The sequence below is a fragment of the Calonectris borealis genome, chromosome W (assembly GCF_964195595.1).
Source record: "Calonectris borealis chromosome W, bCalBor7.hap1.2, whole genome shotgun sequence".
Lineage (NCBI taxonomy): Eukaryota > Metazoa > Chordata > Aves > Procellariiformes > Procellariidae > Calonectris > Calonectris borealis.
This window is the reverse complement of record NC_134351.1, coordinates 37,895,480-37,914,197: the sequence shown is the minus strand read 5'-3', so window position 1 is coordinate 37,914,197 and position 18,718 is coordinate 37,895,480. Positions and strand designations below refer to the sequence as shown.

Genomic DNA, 18,718 nt, shown 5'->3' with positions numbered 1-18,718 from the left:
AAAAAATACCCCCTTGCGGATGCTTAATCTTCTGTGATGATTCAGTTAACAAGATCCCCAACCCACTCGATTTTCCACTCTTCTTGTGCTTTTATGACTCTGGAGAGAGTTAACCAAGAAGCATTCGTCAGTAAATCCTCCTTCAAGAAAGAGCAGATCCATGAACATGGGAAGCCCAGCCACCTCTCTCCTCTGTTGCCTGTCTGCATGTGCTGGAAAGGGAGGGGAAGAGAAATACCGTGGAAGTGTGGACCAAAATACTTTTGTTTGAGAGAAAGGGTAATCAGAAGCATCTGTGCTGTGAATATGCAATGTAGCAGAGAAGTGAGAAGAAACAGTGCTGTATGCCTGGCTGCAGAGAACTATAAACTTGGAAACAAAATAGCTGTGTTTTGTGGCTTCCCAAGAGCTTATGGAGCCCTGACTGAGTTGAATGGGAGAGTCTATGCTCCTTACAGCTCTTTCCTATAAATGCCTGTATGTTTAGGCTCATACTGTCATGGTGGACTATATTCAGACTAGCTTCTTAAACTTCTTTGCAGTGGTAGAAAAAAGTATCTTAACCCCAAATAAGCAAGAAAAGCTGTTTTCTAAACTTTTAAAAAAAATCTTACTTAAAAATGCTTTTAAGTCTGGGATATATCTCTTCAGTGAGGGGTTTGCTTCTTTGTTTTAATAAAACAGGTTGTCCTGGTTTCGGCTGGGATAGAGTTAAATTTCTTCCTAGTGCTGTGTTTTGGATTTAGTATGAGAAGAATGTTGATAAAACACTGATGTTTTCAGTTGTTGCTAAGTACCTTGTCAAGGACAACTATCCTCTGCTACCAAGCGAGACTGGGAGGAGGGAGCACAGCCAGGACAGCTGGCTCAGCTGGCCAACGGGGTATTCCATACCATGTGACATCATGCTCAGTATATGAATGGTAGGCGTGATCCAGGAAGTAGCGATCGCTACTTGGTTATCAGTCAGCGCGGGTGGTGAGCAATTGCATTGTGCATCACTCATTTTGTATATTCTATCATTATCATTATTATTTTCCCTTTTTCTGTTCTATTAAACTGTCTTTATCTCAACCCACGAGTTTTTCTCACTCTTACCCTTCCGATTCTCTCCCCATCCCACTGCAGGGGGCAAGGGGAATGTGCGAGTAGCTGCATGGTATTTGGCTGCCTGCCAGGTTAAACCACGACAGTCCATTTTTTGGTGCCCAACGTGGGGCTCGAAGGGTTGAGATAACGATAGATCTGACCAAAGTGCGTTAAGGCAAAATTGTTATAAGCATTCATTATATTGATTGGTCACAATGTTGATGTATTGGCTGTCAAAGTTGTGGGGCTGGCTCTCAATGTTGGGTCATGTAATACCTTGCTTGCAGTATATGTTCCCTGTTGTGCTGTTTATCATTAATCGGAACTGGGCCAAGATTATCATTTTGCTGCTGTTTTATGAGGTGATAAAATCATTGGTCGTAAGTCTAACCTGGTATCTATACTCGGCACTGCCGTCATCCCTGTACCTCGGGAACCGCCTCTTAGAAACTATTAGTAATTACACTTTTTTCTCCTCGGAGAATGAATTTATGGGGGAGACGGGATGGGACACTTTTTCCCACTTGTTCATCTTCCCTTCCATATCGTCAGAAACTCCTTTTTCTTCTATCCTCTTCATGAAGCTGTCCACAACATTCCCTGAGAATTTTGAATATCCTTGGGATGTTCAAACAAGCATGTTCATATTGCTATGTCTCCTGAATGTGGTTCAGGCCTTGTTTAGGGTTAAACAACTATTCAGGAATACTGTCCAGAGATCATCCCTCAGCAACAAGAAAAGACAGAGGGCAAACGGCAGTGCCTCGTCAGGGCGGGCAGAGCGGCGCGTCCCGGAGGTGGCGGGCGGCGGGAGATCAACCCCGGCAACAGACACGGTGGCTGCTCAAACCCCCACGACAGGCACTGTAGCTTCTCCAACCCACACTACAGGCACTATGGCTACTCAAACCCCAGCAACAGTCCCTACAGTTACTCCAAACCCCACGACAGGCACTGCAGCTACCCAAACCCCAGCAACAGGCACTACAGCTGAACCAGAGGACCAAACCTTGCTGGTATCTGTCGCCCCTGTACAGAAGAGGAAATCTTGTAAGCGATAGTCAGGTCGTTTAGAAAGGGATGATGGAAAATCAGGGTCATCACGAGGAAGGGAGGAGGAAGAGGAAGAACTCATAAACGAGACGGAAACCTCACGATCCCTATCCCTGAGTGAGTTGCGAGATATGCGGAAAGATTTCAGCCGTCGTCCAGGCAAGCATATTGTTACCTGGCTGCTCCGATGCTGGGATAATGGGGCCAGTAGCCTGGAATTAGAGGGGAAGGAAGCCAAACAGCTGGGATCCCTTGCTAGGGAAGGGGGCATTGACAAAGCAATTGGAAAAGGGACGCAGGTCCTCAGCCTCTGGAGGCGACTGCTGTCAGGCGTGAAGGAAAGGTATCCCTTCAAGGAAGATGTTATATATCGCCCAGGCAAGTGGACCACCATGGAGAGAGGTATCCAGTACCTGAGAGAACTAGGCGTACTGGAGGTGGTTTATAGTGACCGGGACAATGACCAAACGCCCAAAGATCCAGAAGAAGTCCAGTGCACGCGACCCATGTGGCGGAAGTTGGTACGGAGCGCACCAGCGTCGTATGCCAGTTTGTTGGCAGTACTGTCCTGGAAAGAGGAAGAAGCACCAATGGTGGATGACGTGGTTGGCAGACTCCGGGAATATGAAGAAAGTGTCTCCTCCTCCCTTGTCTCGGCTGTGGAGAAACTGTCCCGAGAGGTCCAGCAATTCAAAGAGGATATGTCCTATTCTCCACCTGTACGGACCAGTATCTCAGCCATTAGGAGTCAGCGTTCTTCTGCCCAAGAGAGAGGATATAGAAGGTACACACCACGGGGCACCCTGTGGTTTTACCTGCGTGACCACGGAGAGGACATGAGGCAGTGGGATGGAAAACCTACCTTCATCCTAGAGGCACGTGTACGTGAGTTGCAAGGAAAAACAATGACACAAGGGGGTTCTCCCAGGAAAAATGCTGCTCCAGTTGTCAGGAAAAACCTGTCCCATGATGGTCCAGTTTCCAGTGAACAGTTCCCCAGACAGAGTAGAAGGGCTGATCTTACTTTGGATTGTAACGAAGGAATTCTTGACTCTCGTTTGCAAGAAGTGAGAAACGGATACTATGACCAGAAATAGAGGGGCCCTGCCTCCAGCCAGGTGGAGGAAAGGGACAACCGGGTTTACTGGACTGTGTGGATTCGATGGCCTGGCACATCAGACCCACAGGAGTATAAGGCTCTAGTAGACACCGGTGCACAGTGTACCCTGATGCCATCAAGCTATAAAGGGGCCGAACCCATTTGTATTTCTGGAGTGACAGGGGGATCCCAAGACTTAACTGTGTTGGAGGCCAAAGTGAGCCTAACCGGGAAGGAGTGGCAGAAGCACCCCACTGTGACTGGCCCAGAGGCTCCGTGCATCCTTGGCATAGACTACCTCAGGAGAGGGTATTTCAAGGACCCAAAAGGGTACCGGTGGGCTTTTGGTATAGCTGCCCTGGAGACGGAGGAAATTAAACAGCTGTCCACCTTGCCCGGTCTCTCAGAGGATCCTTCTGTTGTGGGGTTGCTGAGGGCCAAAGAATAACAGCTGCCGATCTCTACCACAACAGTGCACCGGCGGCAATATCGCACCAACCGAGATTCCCTCATCCCCATCCATGAGCTGATTCGTCGACTGGAGAGCCAAGGAGTGATCAGCAAGACTCGCTCACCCTTTAACAGTCCCATATGGCCAGTGCGAAAGTCTAATGGAGAGTGGAGACTAACAGTAGACTATCGTGCCCTGAACGAAGTCACGCCGCCACTGAGTGCTGCTGTGCCGGACATGCTAGAACTCCAATACGAACTGGAGTCAAAGGCAGCCAAGTGGTACGCCACAATGGATATCGCTAATGCGTTCTTCTCAATCCCTTTGGCGGCAGAGTGCAGGCCACAGTTTGCTTTCACTTGGAGGGGTGTCCAGTACACCTGGAACCGACTGCCCCAGGGGTGGAAACACAGCCCTACCATTTGCCATGGACTGATCCACACCGCACTGGAACAGGGTGAGGCTCCGGAACACCTGCAATACATTGATGACATCATCGTGTGGGGCAACACAGCAGAAGAAGTTTTTAAGAAAGGGAAGAAAATAATTCAAATCCTTCTGAAGGCCGGTTTTGCCATAAGACAAAGTAAGGTCAAGGGACCTGCACAGGAGATCCAGTGTTTAGGAATAAAATGGCAAGATGGTTGTTGTCAGATCCCAATGGATGTGATCAACAAAATAACAGCCATGGCCCCACCAACTAGCAAAAAGGAAACACAAGCCTTCTTAGGCGTTGTGGGCTTTTGGTGAATGCATATTCCAGATACAGCCTGATTGTAAGCCCTCTCTTTCAAGTGACTCAGAAGAACAATTTCAAATGGGGCCCTGAGCAACAAAGAGCCTTTGAACAAATTAAACGGGAGATAGTTCAGGCAGTAGCCCTTGGGCCAGTCTGGGCAGGACAACATGTGAAGAATGTGCTCTACACCGCAGCCGGGGAGAATGGCCCTACCTGGAGCCTCTGGCAGAAATCACCAGTGGAGACTCGAGGTCGATCCTTGGGGTTCTGGAGTCGGGGATACAGAGGATCCGAGGCCCGCTACACTCCAACTGAGAAGGAGATATTGGCAGCATATGAAGGGGTTCGAGCTGCTTTGGAAGTGGTTGGTACTGAAGCACAGCTCCTCCTGGCACCCCGACTGCCGGTGCTGGGCTGGATGTTCAAAGGGAGTGTCCCCTCTACACATCATGCAACCGATGCTACGTGGAGTAAGTGGGTTGCACTCATCACACAACGGGCCCGAATAGGAAACCCCAGTCGCCCAGGAATCTTGGAGGTGATCACGAACTGGCCAGAAGGCAAAGATTTTGGAATATCCCCAGAGGAGGTGGTGACGCGTGCTGAAGAAGCCCCACTGTATAATAAACTGCCAGAAAATAAGAAGCAATATGCCCTGTTCACTGATGGGTCCTGTCGTCTTGTGGGAAAGCATCAGAGGTGGAAAGCTGCTGTATGGAGTCCTATACGCCAAGTTGCAGAAACTGCTGAAGGAGAAGGTGAATCGAGCCAGTTTGCAGAGGTGAAAGCCATCCAGCTGGCCTTGGACATTGCTGAACGAGAAAAATGGCCAGTACTTTATCTCTATACTGACTCATGGATGGTGGCAAATGCCCTGTGGGGGTGGTTGCAGCAGTGGAAGCAGAACAACTGGCAGCGCAGAGGTAAACCCATCTGGGCTGGCGCACTGTGGCAAGATATTGCTGCCCGGGTAGAGAACCTGGTTGTAAAAGTACGTCACGTAGATGCTCACGTACCCAAGAGTCGGGCCACTGAAGAACACCAAAACAACCAGCTGGTGGACCAGGCTGCTAAGATTGAAGTGGCTCAGGTGGATCTGGACTGGCAACATAAGGGTGAATTATTTATAGCCCAGTGGGCCCATGACGCCTCAGGCCATCAAGGAAGAGATGCAACATATAGATGGGCTCGTGATCGAGGGGTGGACTTGACCATGGACGCTATTGCACAGGTTATCCACGAATGTGAAACGTGCACTACAATCAAGCAAGCCAAGCGAGTAAAGCCTCTTTGGTATGGAGGATGATGGTTGAAATATAAATATGGGGAGGCCTGGCAGATTGATTATATCACACTCCCACAAACCCGCCACGGTAAGCGCTATGTGCTCACCATGGTGGAAGCAACCACCGGATGGCTGGAAACATACCCTGTGCCCCATGCCACTGCCCGGAACACCATCCTGGGCCTTGAAAAGCAAGTCCTATGGCGACATGGCACCCCAGAAAGAATTGAGTCAGACAGCGGGACTCATTTCCGAAACACCCTCATAGACACCTGGGCCAAAGAGCATGGCATTGAGTGGGTCTATCACATCCCCTACCATGCACCAGCCTCTGGGAAAATTGAACGATACAACGGGCTGCTAAAGACAACACTGAGAGCAATGGGTGGTGGGACATTCAAGCATTGGGACACACATTTAGCAAAAGCCACCTGGTTAGTCAACACCAGGGGATCTGCCAATCGAGCTGGCCCTGCCCAATCCAGACTCTTACGTACTGTAGATGGAGATAAATCCCTGTTGTGCACGTGAGAAATATGCTGGGGAAGACAGTCTGGGTTACTCCTACCTCTGACAAGGGAAAACCCATCCGTGGGATTGCTTTTGTTCAAGGACCTGGGTGCACTTGGTGGGTGATGCGAAAGGATGGGGAGGTCCGGTGTGTACCTCAGGGGGATTTGATTTTGGGTGAAAATAGCCAATGAACTGAATTTTGATGTCAACTGTTACATGATATTGTATATCATTATTTCTATGGTTGCTATCAATGGTATAGCAGTGAAAATCACCCAGATTAATGAAGAATGAACTAACTCCGATGAAACCGAGCGAAGTGCAACGATGATAGAACTGGACGAGCGCAGCAGTACCAAAATGAGAACTGGCTTCAGGATGCAACAGCCCAACACCACACACCATCTCTCCGGCCCTGAAAGACTGTTATGACAGATGGAGCCCAAAGTCATGGACTAAATGAACTCAGTGGACATTTTAGAGGGATAGTCCATAGACCAAGGGAATGATATATTTGCATGCATATATATATGTGTGTATATATAAAAAGAAAGATAATGATGGTTAATTGAAATGTGTTAAAAAAAAAAATGTGAGACCTAAGCATGACGCAAATGGTATGGAATAAGGGGTGGATACTGTCCTAGTTTCGGCTGGGATAGGGTTAAATTTCTTCCTAGTGCTGTGTTTTGGATTTAGTATGAGGAGAATGTTGATAACACACTGATGTTTTCAGATGTTGCTAAGTGCCCTCCTAGTCCAAGGACAGCTCCCATGCCTACTGACTGAGCTAGGTACACAAGATGGGAGGGAACATAATCAGGACAGCCAGCCCAGCTGGCTAATGGGGTATTCCATACCATGTGATGTCATGCTCAGTATATGAAGGGTAGGCGTGATCCAGGAAGTACTGATCGCTACTTGGTTATCGGTCAGCGCGGGTGGTGAGCAATTGCATTGTACATCACTCATTTTGTATATTTTATCATTATCATTATTATTTTCCCTTTTTGTGTTCTATTAAACTGTCTTTATCTCAACCCACGAGTTTTTCTCACTCTTACCCTTCCGATTCTCTCCCCGTCCCGCTGAGGGGCTGGGGGAGTGAGTGAGCGGCTGCGTGGTATTTGGCTGCCTGCCAGGTTAAACCACGACAAGGATCAAGGTAGGTTTTCCATCCCAGTGCCTCATGTCCTCTCTATGGTCACGTAGGTAAAACCACAGGGTGCCCCGTGGTGTGTACTTTCTATATCCTCTCTCTTGAAAAGTAGGACGCTGACTCCTAATGGCTGAGTTACTGGTCCATACAGGTAGAGAATAGGACCTATCGTCTTTGAATTGCTGGACCTCCCAGTACAGTTTCCCCATAGCCAAGACAAGGGAGGAGGAGACAGTTTCTTTGTATTCCCGGAGTCTGCTAACCACGTCATCCACCGTTGGTGGTTCTTCCTCTTTCCAGGACAGTATTGCCAACGAACTGGCATACGACGCTGGTGCGCTCCGTACCAACTTCCGCCACATGGGTCGCGTGCACTGGACGTCATCTGGATCTTTGGGCGTTTGGTCATTGTCCCGGTCACTATAAACCACCTCCAGCACGCCTAGTTCTCTCAGGTACTGGATACCTCTCTCCATAGTGGTCCATTTGCCTGGGCGATATATAACATCTTCCTTGAAGGGATACCTTTCCTTCACGCCTGACAGCAGTCGCCTCCGGAGGCTGAGGGCCTGTGTCCCTTTTCCAATTGCTTTGTCAATGCCCCCTTCCCTAGCAAGGGATCCCAGCTGTTTGGCTTCCCTACCCTCTAATTCCAGGCTACTGGCCCCATTATCCCAGCATCGGAGCAGCCAGGTGACAATATGCTCGCCTGGACGACGGCTGAAATCTTTCCGCATATCTCGCAGCTCGCTCAGGGATAGGGATCGGGTGGTTTCCGTCTCGTTTATGAGTTCTTCCTCTTCCTCCTCCCCTCCTCATGATGGCCCTGCTTTTCCATCATCCTTTTCTACACAACTTGATTTTTGCTTCCAAGATTTCTTCTTCTGTACAGGGGCAACGGATACCAGCAAGGGTTGGTCCTCTGGTTCAGCTGTAGTACCTGTTGCTGGGGTTTGGGTAGCTGCAGTGCTTGTCATGGGGGTTGGAGTAACTGTAGTGACTGTTTCCAGAGTTTGAGTGGCTGCAGTGCCTGTCGCAGGTGTTGGAGAAGCTACGGTGACTGTTGCTGGGGTTTGAGTAGCCACAGTGGTTGTTGTGAGGGTTGAAGTAGCCACAGTGCCTGTCGTGGGGGTTCGAGCAGCCACCATGTCTGTTTCCGGGGTTGATCTCCTGGTGCCCGCCGCCCCCGGGACCTGCCGCTTTGCCCGCCCCGACGAAGCACTGCCGTTCGCCCTCCGTCTTTTCTTGTTGCTGAGGGATGATCATTGTTTAATCATCCCAAGGATATTCAAAATTCTCAGGGAATATTGTTTAATCATCCCAAGGATATTCAAAATTCTCAGGGAATATTGTGGACATCTTCGTGAAGAGGATAGAAGAAAAAGGAGTTTCTGACAATATGGAAGGGAAGATGAACCAGTGGGAAAAAGTGTCCCATCCTGTCTCCCCCTTAAATTCATTCTCCAAGGAGAAAAAAGTGTAATTACTAATAGTTTCTAAGAGGTGGTTCCCGAGGTACAGAGATGACGGCAGTGCCGAGTAGAGATACCAGATTAGACTTACGACCAATGATTTTATCACCTCATAAAACAGCAGCAAAATGATAATCTTGGCCCAGTTCCGACTAATGATAAACAGCACAAAAGGGAACATATACTGCAAGCAATGTATTACATGACCCAACATTGAGAGCCAGCCCCACAACTTTGACAGCCAATACATCAACATTGTGACCAATCAATATAACAAATGCTTATAACAATTTTGCCTTAACACACTTTGGTCAGATCTATCGTTATCTCAACCCTTCGAGCCCCACGTTGGGCGCCAAAAAGGACTGTCGTGGTTTAATCTGGCAGGCAGCCAAATACCACACAGCCGCTCGCTCACTCCCCCCGCCACCACAGTGGGACGGGGAGAGAATCGGAAGGGTAGGAGTGAGAAAAACTCGTGGGTTGAGATAAAGACAGTTTAATAGAACAGAAAAGGGAAAATAATAATGATAATGATAGAATATACAAAATGAGTGATGCACAATGCAATTGCTCACCACCCGCGCTGACCGATAACCAAGTAGCGATCGGTACTTCCTGGATCACGCCTACCCTTCATATACTGAGCATGACGTCACATGGTATGGAATACCCCATTAGCCAGCTGGGCTGGCTGTCCTGATTATGTTCCCTCCCATCTTGTGTACCTAGCTCAGTCAGTAGGTATGGGAGCTGTCTTTGGACTAGGAGGGCACTTAGCAACAACTGAAAACATCAGTGTGTTATCAACATTCTCCTCATACTAAATCCAAAACACAGCACTAGGAAGAAATTTAACCCTATCCCAGCCGAAACCAGGACACTTGTAAAACTATTTAAATTGCCAAATTTAATCATTATTTTCATAAATAGCTTTGAAACAGTAGTAATTCTTCTTTTCCTAAAGAAAGATAGAATTTTGTTGTTGTTTTGTTTTTATTCAAACATATTGACTTTGGCTAGTTAAATGTGTATGTTTTAGTTTGGTGCTTTTGTTTTTCTAACCAGGAAAAATGGTATTTGTTCATGGTTCATATAACTACTTATACTGATAAACAAGCAGTTACACAAATTCTTAAATTTTATTATGTTACTGTGAATGATTCTTTTTTCTCTCTCCTGTGCTCTCTTGTGGGAAGAACTCAAATAATTTTAGAAGTTATTAAATAACAAACTTAAGTGATATTGTATTTATTATTGCATATTAAAGGGTTTATTGGTACGTACATATTTTGCCTAATACGTGTATTTTAATTGTTAGTGAATGGAACGTAGTGTTGCTGTTCAACATGTTCTTCAGAGCTGTAAAACTTATAGGTGTTGTCTTGAACCTATTTTAATCCATCAATATATGGAAGAAGAAAACCAGTTTTCCTGCTTTTTCTACTTTCTAATTGGTTTCTCAATTTCACGTGCCCTAATTGTTTAACTGCAGTATTCTGAATAAATTGACTTGAAGCAGTAAAATTGACTGCCATCAGAGAGCGATTTAACACTGTAGTATACTTTGTTTTGGGGAGGAAGCGAAGGACCTGGCCAGGTTAGTGGATTATCTTCCTTAAAAAGTTAGGTATTAAGCATGTTATTAATACTATAGTTTTAGTCAATTAAGGTTAATTTAGGTTATAGATAAATTAAGACTTAACGTAGCTTTGTAATTAAAATACTAAATAGTTTTTTTAACAACTTTTAAAACTTTTTTTAACAATTTTTTAAACTTGCATTTTCTTAGAGAAGATTCCTCACTCCTTAAAATTTTCCTTGGTTCTGATAACAGGTAGGTTTTTCCAGTTTTTATTGTTGGATGTTTATGGTATATGAATTAAGTCAAAATACTGACTGCGCTTTATTCTGTCCTAGGTGATTTGCAAGTCAGATGCTCCTACAGGGGATGTTCTGCTTGATGAAGCTCTGAAACACATAAAAGAGACCCAACCTCCTGAAACAATACAAAATTGGATTGAACTGCTTAGTGGTAAGCCTTGAACATAATGTATTTGCTCCCCCCCCATAAAGCTAATTATCTGGCATCACTAGAGATTATACTGTAAGATTTTTGGGGAGAAAGTATGCAAAAAAGTTAATTAGTCTGTCCTCTAGAGTAGTCTCTTGTTCTTTGTAGCCTTTAGTCAAATATAAGTAACTGTTGCTTTTGACTTAACTTGGTACAGAAAGGATCTAGATGGAAGTGTCAGAGAACATCTCTGCTCTGTGGAAGAGGTGTCTTCCGCTGACTCTGAAGTAAATCAGGACTGCACCCTGGAGATGTAACTGCCTTTCTCTGTAATTGGAAATGAGGGTTAGTGGAAGTTTGGAGTATAGCCGTATGGATTCAGTATTCAGATCTTTTGATAAAGAAAGGAGATAAGGAGCTCACTGTTCAGATGTAAAAATTGAGGGTGATTTGGCCATTAATCATAAAGAAACAATAAAGAGTCAGGAGTTCTTTCTATTTTTCCATTATCTAGAGAAATGTAACAAATATTTTCAAATATTAGATACTTCTAGTTGTTCAGAACTAAGTCTTCAAGATGAGTACTTTGCACACAGCTCTTCCTGTAAAGCTAATAAATTGTTGCCAAAAAAATGAAATGTCAACTAGATTTCATCTTTACAATTGCGGTTAACACTTTTCATATACCTTGCCAACATTTGTATTCTCAGGCTGCATAAATTAAACTGAAATTAACAATGACCATCTTTTAACATGTAGTGCTTTTATTGGGGTTTTTTTGTTTGTTTTTCTGTTTTCTGTAGCCAAAATTCATCACTAAGGTTTGTCTGTTTTTACAAAACACACAAAATGCAGCTTCCCTGGAGTAGATCAGAGCTGCACTTAGTTGTGCAAACAGTGCAGGAAAAAAACCCACTGTTTTGTCAACAATATGATTTTAGGAGGCAGGGGGTAATGAGACTTGAAGTTGTCTGTCTAAATCTATTTGTTACTTGTAACAACAGTAAGAGTTTCAAAAATGAGCAAAATCTCTCCAGCTTTCTCTGCCTTCTTGTTTTAGTTATGTTCTTCCCATTCGTCCTGCACCACCTGAAGCAGCCTTCCTTGCATACTTGCATATAGTTCATACTCGATGCCCTTGCCATCCCTCCCCTCTTGCTCCTTGACTGTCAGACAGAGGGGGGAGAGAGGAGAACAAAGCAGCCCTTGTTCAGTAGGGGGCATGGCTGCTGCGTAGCCTTGCAGTTTAGTTCTTGCTCAGCTCCCCTTCACTTTTACAGCCTGCAAAAACAATTCATTTTTCTTGTCCCAAATACATAATTTGTGCTGACATTTCACCTTCTCTCACAGTGCGGAGCACATCGAGTTAGTACTGATTCAAAAAAGGTCAACTAATGAATGAACAATGTTGTAGGTTTTCCTTGAGCTAAGCTAAGTTTTTCCTGACCCTGATAAGCTTTGGCTCTGGGAAGATAGTTATTGTCAGTGCTGTGGCTGAGACTTAGATCAATCATTTTTACTTACACATGGGTATTTAATTAGTAGTTCTTGGATGGTATTAGGGTTCTTTGCGTTTCCCATGGTTTAGAGAACTGCCCTTTGAAGAAAAATATTTTGGTGTTTTGTTTTGGGTTGTTGATAAACTCTTTCAGAATTTTGCTTTAGGGCCTGATCCTGGAAAATAGCTACTCTATCCATAATTATCAGTGATGCAAAGAATGCTGCTTGAAGTTAGTGTTCAAAGCCATCATGGAAATATTTACATGTTCATTTAAGGTGATGTTTGCCAGGCTGATCTTGTTTATAAGATAGCCTCTAAGGGAAGCAAGTATAGGGAATACAGAAGTTTGGATCAAAATGTCAGGTCTTCCTATAGATGTAACAAACATCTCTCTGTGTTTGAACAAGCAAGTGCCTGTGTAATTGAGGAGATTGGTCACAAGGTGTCACCACAGTACTGATTTTTATTATCGTATAGCCACATCCACCTAACAAATTTAGAAACATCTAAACATCTAGGAAATTACCTTTGCCCTGTGAAACACTGTAAGGAATGACTTTTTTTTTTTTTTGGTGCATGATAGCTTCATTCATGGTCAAGATGGGAAATCGCATTCAATGAGAATGTGATTCCTACAGGGACTTGTGGAGTTCAGGCTTGGGTGGGTTCTCTACCTTTCACTATGCAGTTGATGTCACCTCATTTGTTTACTTGTCTGTTACTTGGATACAATGTATGTCGCCTTCCATCACAATGGGAGAAACCTTAAAGTAATCTGTGTATTATTATTATTATTATTATTATTATTATTATTATTATTATTATTATTCGTTAACCGATGCTTTTTTAAAAAGCTTTCTGATATAGAAATTCTCATATCATTTATGGGAAAAACCCCATCTATGTAAGAAATGCTTTATGCTGTTTCTTCCCTCGCCTCTTAAAATGCATAGGCCCTTTTATATCAGGAGGGGATTTTAATACTTACAATAAATACTTAGGTAGTCTGGACCTAAAATTTTAGCTTGTTAAGTAAACTCTTAAGCAAAGATGGATTTCTCGGTGCTTAGCAACTTTAGCTTTCTCAGTAGCTGTTGATGCTGATTTTGTGCTTTTAAAATTCCCTCTTCTAAGCGCACACACTCACACACTGAAGTGCCCAGTTCTCCTGCCTTAAAAAAACATTAGAAATAATTTTTATACAAATATCAAAGCCCCTGCCCAACATGTGCCCGCGTGTAATGCACACACCCACACTCACACAGTGCATGTCACTGTTTCATCTGGTGGGGACAGGAAGGGAGAGAAGAATGTAAACCTGAAGAAATAGAGAAATGAGGGGGACATATAGGGTAGGTGTGCATTAGCTTGTCTCTGTGGCAGAAAGAACGGCAATGACACTTCTTCCAGCTTCTGAATTGATAAAAGGCTGGAAGTAGACAAATGGACAAGATTGGAGGAGACGATTGTTTTTGTTTTTATTAACTCTTTCTTCATGACTGTGTGGTGTTTTGTTTGGTGGTTTGTTTTTAGGGTTTTTTGGGGGGTTGTCTTTTTTCTTTTTTTTTCTTTTTTTTTCTTTTTATTCTTTTCCTTCAGTACAAGAATGCTTATTTGTTATATCCCTAATAAAGACATGGCTTAGCTAGTATTTCATCCAAACTTTAAATGTACACTGAAACTCCTCAAAGAGGGTCTCGTGGTATCTGTCTCTATGCATATATCTGGGTAGGTCAGAGATCAGAGAAATGCTGACATGAGCACAATATCTTAGTGTAATAGTCAGCTATATGAATTTGACAGCTCATTCTGCAGCGGGGGGGGGGGGGAGAATCACTGTAATAGTACAGCTTAAACTTTGCCTGACTCTTGGCTTTTTTGCTTGTTCTTTTAGGTGAAACATGGAACCCATTGAAGTTGCACTACCAATTGCGAAATGTCCGTGAACGGTTAGCTAAAAATCTAGTGGAAAAAGGTGTACTGACAACAGAGAAACAGAACTTCCTTCTTTTTGACATGACTACACACCCTCTCACCAACAACAATATCAAACAGCGCCTCATCAAGAAGGTTCAAGAAGCAGTTCTTGACAAATGGGTGAATGACCCTCATCGCATGGATAAACGCTTGCTGGCACTTGTTTATTTAGCCCATGCTTCAGATGTTCTGGAGAACGCTTTTGCCCCCCTTTTGGATGAGCAGTATGATTTAGCCACAAAGAGAGTGCGGCAGCTTCTGGATTTAGACCCTGAGGTTGAATGTATGAAAGCCAACACGAATGAGGTTCTGTGGGCTGTTGTAGCAGCTTTCACAAAATAACTGCGTTCAGACTGAAGTGTTCTCTCTTCTTTCATGTAAACCAGTTGTTTCTCTTCTATTGACTATTCATGTTTTCTGTAATTTGTACCTTCTGACATGATGAATCAGCTCTTGTATAATGGGAATTATAAGTGGTGTATTCCCTCCTTCTCTGTGTATCTGTATACAGGATTCTGCTGGTACAAGAGACCTTCCTGTTTAAAAACAACAGAAAAAGGTTTTACTGCCACATTGGCATTCTATTTCCTATTCAGTTTGAGTTATCTGAAATACTTTGTTTAATCTGTTTTTCATCTTACTGTTATTGAAGTGGTTTAACATGGAAAGTACCTCAAGGAGGAAATGTGCATGCAGTTGGATCAGTCTCAGCTGACACAGATGTGTGCATGCATCAATACTTCTGCAGTACAATTCATAACATTGAAAAAGGGCCTTTTAAAATCACCAAAGCTCCATGTTGAAGTGTCTGTCAGGACATTTTATACACAGACGTTATTTCAATTATATCTAACAAAATTACTTTAAAAGCAGAAATGCCATTAAGCAGCTTTGTCAATAGTTCCTGTAAAATGCCCCATAAATTTTACTTTTCATTCAAGTCTCTTGTGTACTTATGTTTTCATTAGAACAATAGCTGAGTCATAAGGCTAGCGTAGAAAGGTCCAATTGTTTCATAAACCAGTTTTGGGATGGGATACATTCCATTATATTGTATATATAGTTCAAATTGTATATTAACAACTGCCCCATCTTAGTATTTTGCAAGATCTACTTAGTTGTACACCTGGTGCCCCTTATTTGCTATCAGCCATTGCCATTTGATGGAAAGAAAGGCTTCCTATAAAGAGCATGTATGTGAAAGCTGTTTGTTTCCAGTGTCTACAGAGTTTGCCATCCAGGTATTCTCAGTCTATGCATTGCCTTTGATAATTAGTGTATAGAAAGAGACCATTTTCTATCATTGTTTGTACTTTTTTTTTCTTTTTTTCCCCCTCCTGTATGGAAGAGGCTTGTGACCAGTACAATTCTTGAGTGCAGTTTTTAATTTTGTTTGTACACAAATATTAATGTCTGTCTCTTAAACCTTGTAATCTATTTTACACTTTAAAAACAAAAAGTCAGTCCTAGCAGGTGTTGCATGTAAACGGTTAGCAAGTAATGACTGCAGTTCAGATGATTAAAATTTCTGTAATGGGATGCTCTGCTATATTTTAATTTTTTATATACAATTATGCTGATTATCACGCTATTGTAAAAAATATATATATATATAAAACTTTGGCTTTTTAAAATTAATTGCCTCTTTGCCACTGCTTGTTATCTCCCATTGGTTTCACTGTAAATATTATGCATTGATTTATATTTTTTTCCCCTCATAACAATGAAGATTTATAGTGGGGCTTACAGGTGTTTAGAAACTTTTTTTTGGTTAATATTCAGAGCAAGAATACTAGATGGTATATAACTGTAGAGTTGAAATTTAAGGGATCCCTTAATCTGTATACTAGCTTTTTACCTACAGTAAATAAACTATGAACTTAAAAGTGCCTGAAACAGAGCAAGCATGTAATTTTAATTTTTTGTTGCCAAGTAGAAAGGTTTTATTGCTTAACTGAAAGCTTTAGTTAATATCCTTCTTATTAGAAAGGGAGAGTTTATATTAATTAGATCAAACTGACCTAATCAGCGGTGTCGCTCAGATCTGCAGGATTCATGGCTGAGACAGACTGAGTTAGCTTGTGAGTGTGCAGCTGTGCCTGCCACGGGTAGACCTTCTATCATGAGCACAACTCTACAGCCTCATCTGTGACTGGACTTCCAATTTTGCATTTCATTTTAAATCATTTAGATGCTTAAGTAGTTGAATTTAAAATACAACTTAAATTCATCATACCTATATAACCTTTTTTTTAACAAAGGTTTTTAAAATATGGTCCTTAACGTTTAGCGGCACACTGTTCTTTCAGTTCTTAAATGATGTTTCTTTAGAAAAATTAAATTAAAAGTATATTATAAGGTATTTCAAACTTTGGTTTACAAATAAAGAGATAAACGGTGTTCTCCCAGTTGTAAGATGCTGTGTTTAAAACTTTGAGGAGCTTGGGCATGAACTTTGGACATTTTCTTTTAAACATTTTCAAAACATGATTGCTTTAAGTGGAGGGAAAATGAAAGTTGCTGTTTTGCTCTTATATTTGATGGCTTACAGGAATACTTGCTGTACTTGATAGTATATGCTAACTCACTGCTTTCAATTGTCTCTCTCTCCTGTGATCTGTTTTCTCATTTTCTGTTGCTCTTTGAGAGGAGAGAAAAGTAATTAGGTGGAAAAGTCAGGAAAAATAGTGGAGTATTCGGGAGCAAGTTGAGTGCACAGAACTTAAAATGGCTTTGAAAATCTAAGCTACTGGAAACATGCTTCAGACTGAAAGTATCTTTCATAGTCCCTTTTCTGTCCTCTCATCTTCATGCTGTCAGTATTTTTCATGTTCCTGCTGGTTTCATGTTACACTGTGGAGGATATTGGGTTTTTGTCACCCTTACAGCCAACATGGTTTAAAAAACGTCACCCTTCTTTAATCCCTTCCAGAGAGAGGGTTTGTTGTTTTGTTTTGTTTTGTTTTTTTCATGTAGAAGATAAATATTGTAGGCAGTTATCAGCTTTATTTTGCTTAAAGATAGAACCTCTGTCTGTGATGGGGAGAGTTTGTATTGGGTGTATCAAAGAACTTTGATGTAAGTAACGAAGGGTTTGTGAAGAGTGACGGTATCTTTTGCTAGACCACCTGGCATAAGCCTGGATGTGCAGGGGAAATAGATGAGCTTTTGGAGTCTTGAGTCCTATGTTGTGCTTTAAAAAACCCAAAGCCTCATGATTCGAAGCCACCGAGGCGAAGGGCTCCGGAGCGGAGGATCGCGCCGGGGGACCCTTCCTGAAGCGGCGAAACCGCGAAGGCAAAAACCGCGAAGGCAAAAGCGCAGGGAGCGAGAGGGTGCCCCAGCCCCCCTCCCCCGAGCAGGAGGAGGGAGCTCCTGACGAGCGGCAGCTCTGACTCAGCGTGGGCGGGGACAGGAGGGACGGCGGCCAAACCCCCTCAGATACAAGAGCAGCCCCCAGGGAGCGCGAGCGACACGGAGTGCGGCAAACAGGGCGTGGCGCGGCAAACAGGGCGTGGCGCGGCGCCCCCTCCAGGCTCTAGAGGCTAGCTCAACTCGTGGTCGTCGCCCTCCCAGAAGAGGACCTGGCCATGGTATCCACTCGGCCGAAAGCCATCGCCAGAAGAAACGTGGCGACCCAGACCGAGCCCCCACGCAAACATACATCTGTCCAGGTCTCCGGCTGCAGGGAGTGCCTGAGCCTGTCCCTTGTACAGGAGGGCAGCAGAGATAACACCTGTGTGCGTTGTGACCAGGTGGATGATCTGCTCAGCCTGGTGGCAGAGCTGAAGGAGGAAGTGGAGAGGTTAAGGAGTATCAGGGAGTGTGAGAGGGAGATAGATTGGTGGAGCCGCACCCTACCATCCCTGAGGCAGCACATGGAGGCTCCACAAGAAGCGGAGGATCCCCTTCCCTCTTGCCGCCAGGCAGAAGGAGGGGACCCAGGCGACGGGGGGGAATGGACACAGGTCCCTGCTCGGGGTGCCAGGCGAACCCCCGCCCGGCCTCCCTCACCTCAACCTTCCCAGTTGCCCTTACAGAACAGATACGGGGCTCTGGATCTTGAGGGCCAGACGAATGAGGACGCAGATGAAGGCCCATCCAGGGGGTTGCCTGAGGCAAGGCAGTCAGCCCCACACATTACGACTGCCTCTGCTAAGAAAAAAAGGAGGGTAATTGTCATTGGTGATTCCCATCTGAGGGGGACGGAGGGCCCAATATGCCGGCCAGACCCATCCCACAGGGAAGTCTGCTGCCTCCCTGGGGCCCGGGTTAAGGACATTACTAGGAAGCTCCCTAGTCACGTACAGGCCTCCGATTACTACCGGCTACTGGTTATACAGGCTGGCAGTGAGGAGGTTGCAGA

General features: G+C 44.2%; 1 protein-coding gene across 1 annotated transcript in view; it reads left to right on the top strand.

Moving 5' to 3' along the window:
• Positions 1-16,015, top strand: part of LOC142074679 (Golgi phosphoprotein 3-like) — an 84,631-nt gene extending 68,616 nt beyond the window's left edge. The window contains exons 3-4 of the mRNA XM_075135461.1: positions 10,781-10,895; positions 14,270-16,015. Coding sequence (XP_074991562.1) covers positions 10,781-10,895; positions 14,270-14,694 — 540 coding nt within the window. The 3' untranslated portion in view covers positions 14,695-16,015. The remainder of the gene's footprint in view (positions 1-10,780; positions 10,896-14,269) is intronic.
• The last annotated feature ends 2,703 nt before the right edge of the window (positions 16,016-18,718 follow it).